This window comes from Limulus polyphemus, unplaced genomic scaffold (genome assembly GCF_000517525.1).
Source record: "Limulus polyphemus unplaced genomic scaffold, Limulus_polyphemus-2.1.2 Scaffold1972, whole genome shotgun sequence".
In the NCBI taxonomy this organism is placed as follows: Eukaryota; Metazoa; Arthropoda; class Merostomata; order Xiphosura; family Limulidae; genus Limulus; species Limulus polyphemus.
In genome coordinates, this window is record NW_013667582.1 from 241,714 (window position 1) to 251,629 (window position 9,916).

At 34.8% G+C, this 9,916-nt stretch overlaps 1 protein-coding gene across 3 annotated transcripts in view; it reads right to left on the reverse strand.

Moving 5' to 3' along the window:
* LOC106465530 (protein bicaudal C homolog 1-B-like) overlaps positions 1-9,916 on the reverse strand; it is a 49,790-nt gene that overhangs the window by 30,332 nt on the left and 9,542 nt on the right. For all 3 annotated transcript variants that reach the window (XM_022393440.1, XM_013925755.2, XM_022393441.1), the window contains exons 5-6: positions 3,187-3,348; positions 1,494-1,547 (exon numbers count right to left, since the gene is read on the reverse strand). In XM_022393440.1, coding sequence (XP_022249148.1) covers positions 1,494-1,547; positions 3,187-3,348 — 216 coding nt within the window. The remainder of the gene's footprint in view (positions 1-1,493; positions 1,548-3,186; positions 3,349-9,916) is intronic.

Sequence of the window (9,916 nt, forward strand, 5' to 3'; positions counted from 1 at the left end):
CATTATTTCTACTGAATTCCAATAGATTCCTTGACTAATTGGTGAAGAAAACCATCTTAAATAGTTTCCAAAAACCTTTCTCCCTCACGATTTGACCCTAGCATTTCTCAATATGTATGCTTGAATTCAAAATCACCCATAATTATGACTTCATTAACTAACAGAAACCCAAATGGATTCAATCTCCTTGCTATTATCTTTGATATGTATTTGACAGGATGTAACTCAAATTTTACATATAAAGCCACTCCTCCCCCTCTTTAGTACTCTATCCTTATTAAATATCCTGTAACCCTGTATTTCAAAGAAATTTCTGTCATCAAAATCATCTACGTTTAACCATGTTTCAGTTATTACCATTATATCAAAATCCTCCATTCCTACCAGTACCAGTGCTCCAAAGTCATCTTTTTCTTATACTTCTAGCATTACAGTAGTAACAATTAGGCATACCTTATAACTACTTCTATACTTATTTCCTATGCTAAATTTTTTTCTGCCTCTTATTCTTTTTACATTCAGTTTTTCCTGGCCCTCACCAATGTCTGGTCCTAGTTTAAAACTTCCCTTGCAGCTTAGTTAATAGCCGTAGCAAACAAGCCAGCCCCTACTCTATTTAAATATAAACCATCCATTCCAAAAAGTTCCCTTATTCTACTGAACTGATCCCACAAGTCCAACCACCCAATCTGCTCACCCTTATATACTAACCTAAGTATGGCATTTAGACCTAGTAACCTACTTATAACTTACATCCCCACAGTTAATTATGGGCAGTATACCCGACAAAACGTTATGGCTTTTTTCTTTAAATGCCTTTATTAACCCCTTGTACTTATTAATTAGTTCCTCTGACCTACCTTTCCCTACATCATTAGCAGGGGTGGTCTTAGTTATTCTGGAGCCCGAGCAGAATTCAGTAAATGGGGCCCCAGGCAATTGCCCAGTTTGCTCAATAGGTAAGACCGCCTATGATCATTAGCCCCTACATGCACCACAAAGACTGCATCTCTGCTAGTCAAATTTATTATATCCCCTGCTCTGTCAGTTACATCCTCCATTTGTGCTCCTGGGTAGCATAATCTGATTCTTTTCTCCCTATTTACCACACACAATATCCTATCCACGTGCCTTGTCAAGGAATCACCTATAACATCCTTATCATCAACATCCTTCTCTGACTCTTTTGTTTTCCTTCCTTTAATCTCCACTCAGGAACGTAACCAGGAGGGTCTTAGTCTGTGTGTGTGGAGGGGGGGGTGTCGAACAACAGCACCAATATTCTAAAAAGTTTACCAGGTCCACTATCTTCTAGTTTTTTGAAGTAAACACTTGACTTTCATGTAAATCACTTAAAATCTTTGTACAGAAGAAAAGGTCCACATCTTTTTTTGGAAAAATACCCTCTCTCCCACTTTGTAGTGGTGTCTACGCCCCTGTCACAGTGCTACTGTTTTATTACAATTGGTTACAAAGAAAATAGTATTACTCACCCTTACTCGACAACGTGCTTTCTCCACCCCTCCTGGTTGACCTGCAATTGACACCTATAAAGGACAATGGATATTAACATCAAAATCTACACGACATAGAAATATATGAAATAAGAGTTGGTAAACTACTTGAATATAATAATATGAGAAACTTCATCGAAATAAAATACCAAAGTTGCATTTGTATTTAAATGTCGCAATACCAAGATTTTTATGAATTTTATAATGCTGAAAAGAACATGCATCACCTGCACATCAGATGCACTAAATATATGTTTTGTGATTACTGAATATGGTTTGGCATTGTTCTTTCTCTGAGAACAAAGTATTTTTGAGAAGTTTAAGGTGAATTTGGTTAATTCTTCACATTAAACATTTTATAGTCCAACCTATTTTACTAAATTAAAGCGTAAAACACAGTGTTTTAGCTGTAAGTTGCATATTCTTGAGTACTTGTCCACGTTTATGTTTTTCTTAAGTTTAATGTAAATTGGTGGTGTTTATTAACCGAATAATCTCTTAGTAATCTCTTATTTTTGTAATATGGGAATGTGAAATTTAAGGAATGCCTCTTCAGATCATAAACAGTAACATCCAGTTGAAAAATACAGCTCATTCCATATATCCCTGTTTTATCTAAAATAATGCTTTACTTTTTTCTCCAATCAGATTTAACTCATTGCTCATTCTTTTGTATAAAAAGTACTAATGACTAATGCGATATACAAATACAGATGGTTTGGGACATTATAATAAAATTATTTGAGAACCTCAACATGTCATTACAGTCCATGTAGCAACATCCGTGTATCTTCACAATATCCCTGCAGTGTAGTTTACACAGCAAAAAGCTCTGTTGTGAGGCTGCCATGTCCAAAGCACACCAGACTTTCCATAATCCATCTAGTGCAAGATAACGATGGCTTCTCAGTGCTCTTTTCAAATGTTTGATCGCAGTATATCTTCATTTGGAATAGCACGAATACTCGTTTCATTCTCCATCTGCTTGAGATATAGGACAGTTGAATAGATATGTCATTAAATCAACTTGTGTAAACGTGTTTGTGTCACTTTCTCAGCTGGAGATCTTTCTTGATCATGTTGCATACTATTGCTTGAGATACGTGGTCAGCTTTTGTCAATGATATTTGTTGCGTGAATATTTGCCTGTTAGAAAATGCACCACTTTGCTTACTATGATTGGGGTACGACTTCTTGTAGCTCTTTTTTCTGGATGGCTCTGGTACTCCAAGTTGCCCCACATTTCTTTGTTTTCAAATATTATTAAGTGCAATGGTTATACCTGTCTTGGAAATTCCAAATAACCCATCTGGACACATATTTATGATCTGAGTGCATGAATACTTTGCGTCAGAAATAGCAGTTACATGCCCTTCCCAAAAGCGATCGATTTTTGGTGACATGACGCTATCTATACAACGCCAAATAATATTAAACTTTAGTTTTTATACATACCATTACACTGTTACTTTGTAGCTCCTTGCTGATTTGAAGATATCAAAATCGTTTTAATGTAACGTATTTAACCTTGTATTATATAAATGAAAGGAGTGAAAAAAATCTGAAAAACAAATACTAATTACGAGAAAAACGGTTGGTCAACATTTCAGTAACCTCATTTCTAGTGTCTGACAGAATACAATTGACATTAAGCTAACCCTACTACTTATACCTGATTACTCTTCTCAGTCAAACTGTTACGGTTGGAGTCAGGGAAGTGGATATGGCAGCCAGTTTCGTCCATTACTCTCTGAATGTTTTTCCCACCTTTTCCAATTATATGGGAATGGTCAGTATATGAAATGTCCATTTTTATAGTAATCCTGTTCCTCTGCTGTAAAGAACGGTTAATAATATATAAAAACCACTTCACTTCACCAAAACATTGATATCAGTATTTAACATGTTTTGCAATACATGTATATCGTCACTTGCATCGAACAAAAAAGCAGACATTAACATCAGGTAATTCGGAGTTTCGTTAAAACCATTCTGAGATATGGGCGTGTTTATCTATACATTTGGCAGTGTTTGCTATATCTCAGTCAACTTAACAATGCAAGAATAATGATAACTACTGTAAATCGACCTGTAAAGTATTTATACTAGGGATGTTCAAAAACAATAGGAATTTTATTTTCATATGATCACGTCTTCGATTGTGAAAACGTTAAGAAAATAACAGAAAATGAAGTTCGGTCGTTGAATATGAGGTGATCTAAAAGGTTAGATTACAACCACCAAATGTACTCTGTGATGTGGGAATATAGACATCAGTTTTTAAAACAGTTCCTCTCAAATATGATGCGTTTCCTCCACTACACTATGAGCTTCTCCACATCACTTAGATAAAATGCAGTTACTATATTTTTAAGAACAAGTTATTTTGGAAGTACTAGCTGCGCAGATTGTCCCTGAAAGTAGATTGGAAGAAAGATTGTTCGTCCAAATTCCTCTATCGCAGTTATTGGACTGTACTTTAAATACAAATTATAATTGTGTCGTATGTCTTTTATCGTAAAAATGCATAACATATAATGCTACTATTAACGTGATCATCCCTTGGCTACATTTTACTCGTGTCCAGAATAAGAAAAATAAAGTTGGGCTATTAGTTGACGTGTTTGCTCTGTGAATCTGAAGTTGTATGGTTCGCTTCCCATTGCCACAAAACCCCCCTCTGCATCTTGGAGTTGCGAGTATGCTATAAGAGTGAGTGTCAGATCACACTGTCTAGTAAACAAAAGCAGCCAAAGAGATGGTAGTAGGTGATGTTGACTAGCTGCATTCCCTTTAGTCTAACAGTTCGAAATTATGGAAGAGCTACGCACAGATAACTCTTTGTATAGCCTTGCGTGAACATTCTGAAACAAAGAAACGTGAGAAAGAAAGTCAGATTTACTTTACTAAATTTCTAGTATTCAATGTTTTGTATAATTCATGAAAAATTCGAGAAATCTTAACTTATTTTTCGCTCTCTGTGGCGCATTGGAGGAAAAACTAGGTAATTTTTTTTAGAAAGTTAACATTGTAGAAAACTTCAGACAATGTTACTGGACCAGAATCGGGATGTAAAATATATTCTGATTTAAGAATGTCTCATTCAGGTAGTAACTTAATAACATTGTATTTACTTATGTTTATGAAACAATGCAAACAATATTCAACCAAATAATAAATAAAACAAATTAGAATAAGCTTAATTAGCATGTGCATTTATGAGCAAAACGTTTGAACCAAGCGAAAAAAAATATCACATACATGAGAAGATAATTATATAATGTGTTTACAACTTTTCAAACTATTATAAATTTAGAAATAGTTATATGTTTATTCTTTAAATTAACCTCCTTTGGATCACAACAATACTTAAAACATAGTCAGTATCCAGTGTTCCTGATGGAACGTGAAAGAAAATAATCAACATTAGAACAGTTCAGTGATATATTCTCATATGCAAGGTATCAATTAATCAGTCAAAGCTCATATACACATTCATTGCTAGATGGTCTGCTAGTATTGCACGATAGCGGAAAATAGTTTAAAAAAATGTGTTCTGAAAGCTTTAGCACTGCACACACAACAAATGTTGAGATTTCATAAGTAAATGTGTTACGATCACCTCATGTGAAGAATGAACAAAATATGTTCTGATGGTTATTCTTTTATTATATTTTATTTGTAGTAGAATTTAGTTTTATCCATTTGTAAGAGCACTAAACGATGGCTTGTAATAGTTAAATTTTATACAAAAATACCTTAATTGGTATCTGTACAGTTAAAAATAAATTGGGTTGTTGTTGTTGGTTGTGGGTTTAATTGCGCAAAGTACCAAAATCAACTGGAACAGCAGATAAAAGATCACTCTTATCATAAGACATAACTTGTGTTCATAACGTTTATTGGTCTAGTAAAAAATTTTATGGCTGGGAACATTTAGATCATACATTACTGTGAAGTTTAATAATAATATTCTGAATTAACAAGTTTACTAACAACCTGATAACTTTTATATTTGTATTGCTATCTATGCCTTAAATACGGTTATCCCTGCAAAGTTTGAAAACGAGATGAGGGTTCTCTGTATGCAATTATAAACCGGAATTAAGTAAATGTTACCCAGAATTTATAAACCAGAAAACCCATGACACCCCATAATCTCTGCTTGAACTACCCGACTGAATTGATCTCCACTTAACTCGAGAGTACTTTCAACCTCTTGTAGACACCATCTCTACATGTGTTAAAGAATAGCACTCACGCTCTTAATCTTTTTAAAACGTTTGACTCTGCTACCTCCATTAATTATATCTTCACTATGGACATACAGTCTCTATACACCGTTATACCACCCAACGACAGACTAACCGCCCTTAAACATTTTCTTGACAAAAAAAACAACAAAAAAACAACTTGTACCCCCCAACAAGCATATCAACAGCTAAAAGGAGTTGCCATGGAAACCAAAACTGATCCATCCTATGCAAACTTTTTGTCGATTATTTCAGTATTTTCACTCACACACTTTTCATTCACAATATCGAAATTTACCACCCATTACTTAAATTTACTACTCAGATTTCTACTAAGAATTCCCACTTTTTAGACATCACCGTTGACATTTCCGTATTAGCGCTTACCACTAGCGTACATTACAAACCTACTGACAGCCATTCTTATTTAAACTTCCATCCACTGAAACCACACATACTATTCCCAAAGGACAATTTATACGTCTAAGATGTCTATGCTCTGACAAGACTGACTTCAGGTGTAAATCAAACAACATGACTAACATTTTAATCAACAGGACTATCCTGTGAACATCATCGATAAGGCTAAACTCCACATATTCAGGCTGACTGTCTACACTCCAATGATAAACCACCTACTGACAGAGTTCCTTTAGCCCTTTCATTCCTTTAAACAAAAAGATTAGCAGAATTATCCAACATAACTTCACTTTACTAATAAGAGTCTGCAAATCCAACAACATACTTCTATACCTTTAATTTCTTTCAAACGCGAGTGAAACCTAAAAATGTTTAGTATATTTTAGATTATACACTGAACTGACTTTTTCCACACAACCCAATGGAACTCGAGCGTGTTGACGAACTATTTGCTTCAGATGTGACTATATCACTGACTTGTCCACTCTTTTCAGCATTACTTTCATTTCCACGAAAAAAGGCCAATTTACCTGTACATCAAAGTGCATTATTTATTACATTTGCTGAACTAGGTCAAACAAATCTATATTGGAGAAAATATCCGCAGGTTAGGTGATAGATTTTGCGAACATCTTCGACTTATACACAACGCAACGGCACAATCGACCACCCAATCCCTAAACACTTTAACTTCACAGACCACAACGGAATTGATTAAATGAGTGTACTTGTTTTACAACATGTCCCCAGAACAACTATAATCGCGAAAGCCTAGAACAGAAACTTATATTTCACTTAAATTATTTGACACTTAATGGTATTAATCAAGGTTTCTCTTTCAAATAATTACAGCTTCCGTTAATATCTCTTGTATTGCACCTTTTATGAACTTTTTTTTTACAAATGTTATCACTACTCCCCAATTTCTCTGTATAAATAATATTCACTTTTGACTTTCTATTTCATTATGTTATTTATATATTCTTGCAATTGTGTAATTGTTTGATGAATGTTCTTATGCCCACTCTGCCAGGACATTTTAGTTACCGCTATATTTTATTTGTTGTATGACAAAGCCAGTACGAGGGTTGTCCGAAAAGTTCTAGGCCAGACCTAAAAAAAAAATTGGAATGTATGCTTTTTTTTCTTATAAGTACTTAGTAAACAACTAAATTTAGTATTGAGTAAACAACATGTAACATATAACTTAACGAACTTATTTTGTGTGTTGCGGATTTCTGAAGAAAGGAGGTGAGAAGTGTTAAACGTCATGAGGAAGATCGAACTTCGTACTGTGATAACATATTTTTTAAAAAAGAATTGATTGATTGAAGTTAGCACAAAGTTACACAATGGGCTATCTGTGCTCTGCCCACCACGGGTATCGAAACCCGGTTTCTAGCGTTGTAAGTCCGCAGACATACCGCTGTGCCACTGGGGGGCTTAAAAAAGAAAACGACACCGAAAGAAATCCACCAAGACATGAAAGCAACATTAGGAGAGAATTCTCTAGCATATTCAACAGTGAAAAGTGATGTGCTGAGTTTAAGCGCGTTCATAATCATGTGAAGATGATCTGAGATCAGGTCGTCCCTCAAGATCGACCACAAAAAAATTGCAGACAAAGTTCATGATTTCGTTACATATGATATAAGAATTACCATTAGGAAGTTAGCAGAGGAAGAGGGAATCGGTAAAAGTACTGTAGCAATCATGTTGAGTGACAGTTTGGGCATGAGTAAGGTTAGTGATAGATGGGTTCCAAAAATGTTGTCACATGAACAAAAAGAGATCCGACTTGTTGAAAACCAGCGCCTATTCCAAAGTTTTCAATAGATTCGTAACTATGGATGACACATGGGAGACAAACATGCAAAGTTTGCAATGGAAATACCCAAGGTCACCCACCCCGAAGAAGTTCAAGTCACAACCCTCTGCTGGGAAGGTCACGGCACCACTTTTTTGGGGATGTCAATGGCGTTTTACTAGATTATTATTTGGAAAGGATTCACATCATTACAGAATATTACTGTGCATCCTTAATCAAAGATAACAGGATTGTTTAAAAAGTGTTCTATTCCATCAGAACAAAGCTCCAGCTCACAAATCGCGTTTTACTTTGAACGCTATCCATGATGTTGACTTCGAATTACCCAATCACTCCCTTACTCATCGGATTTAGCTCCAAATGACTTTTTTTCTTCCCTAACCTTAAAATCTTTCTGAAAGATCGGAGATTTCAGAGTAACGATGATCTTGTACAAACTGTCCAGTCATGGATTGAGACCCCCCCCCCCCATAAAAAAAGGATTTCTTAGAGCGCCGCTTAGAGGAAATAAATCATAGTAGAACAAGTCTCTTTTTTTATAGGTTGGGCAACGGACTTTTTGGTCACCTCTCGTACACACAACAATGTTTTCTCTAACTACCAGTATATTTTTATGAATTGTAAACGTTATGCATATTCTGTAATTTTAAAAGCTAAGACTGGCGAAGTGGGTATTCCCGAAACATAGCTAATAAAAGAAACGTTTTGTTATAGACGTGTGTTTTAACTTTTTACAATATCTCTGGCCACATTTCTCCACGTCTTGCGAACTTCTTCTACAGTGTGTTTTTAAGAAAGTGCTTCACTTATAACTTCACCTCTACTACTGCTTCCTCCTCTCCACCTTAAATTTGTAAAAATCTTACATTTTCAATAGTTATGGTTTACAGACTTAAGAGCAACCAAATATCAAACAGCACCAAAAACATTTTCAAACAAATTCTTGGTAATGGCATAAATGTTTTTGTTTAATAACTTGATATTTCAAAGGGACACTTAGCCAACTGGATAAGTATTAAGTACTGCAATTCTGGTGGTTCAAAGCAAATTCTTGAAGAAGAACAAAATGAGCAAAGATTCAAACAGAAATGTACAATAAAAAATACAATATTGTTCACACACACAAACAGATGCTGGTCTTACTCTTTTTAACATAGTTTGAATCAATACCTCAGTCCAACTAAGGTTACATACTACAGTGGCCATTGAAGACAGTTTGTACTCACCTGGCCAAGTTATTGTAACTTTTCTTGTCTGTGGCAAGACTCATTCCCAATTGAAGTGGGGGTGCAGATTTGTGTACAGATCTATATAAGCAATTAGATAATATATTATAAAATGAGTTAGGTAATCTGGAATTCTTGGATAGTGGATATCAACACAACATTTTCTGTCTTTCTTTTGTGAAGAATTTTCTTCTTCTCCTCTAGCAGTCCAAGTTTAAACCATGATAATGATGCTGGTTAACTTGACTGTTGAATGTTAACGCCTACCTAAGTCCTGTTCGTAAGGATGTTAATTAAAGGTAGCACAGTTGCTCTAAGTGTTGAATAACTTACATGAGCGTGCTCTGTTCTAGAAATGAAAGAGTAAAGTATGATAGTTTTCAATTGTCATAGAGATAGCTAGATTTACAGCTACATTGAGCATTACCTTTCATGTTGTTTTTTTTTTAATAAGAGTTGTGTGCTTCTAAGATTTATAAGAGAAATTATGTATAAAAAGGTACGCACAAAAACAAACAACTTTTGAAACACCTTCTAAAATATAGTTTAAAAGAGACTAGTTTTTAGGTCGATTAAGATAAAATGTGTATTGTTTGCGAACTTTGTCCTTGTCCTAGGTTTCAAAATTTGATGTTGCAAGATGTCCGATGTTCATTACATATTAACAAATGGTAA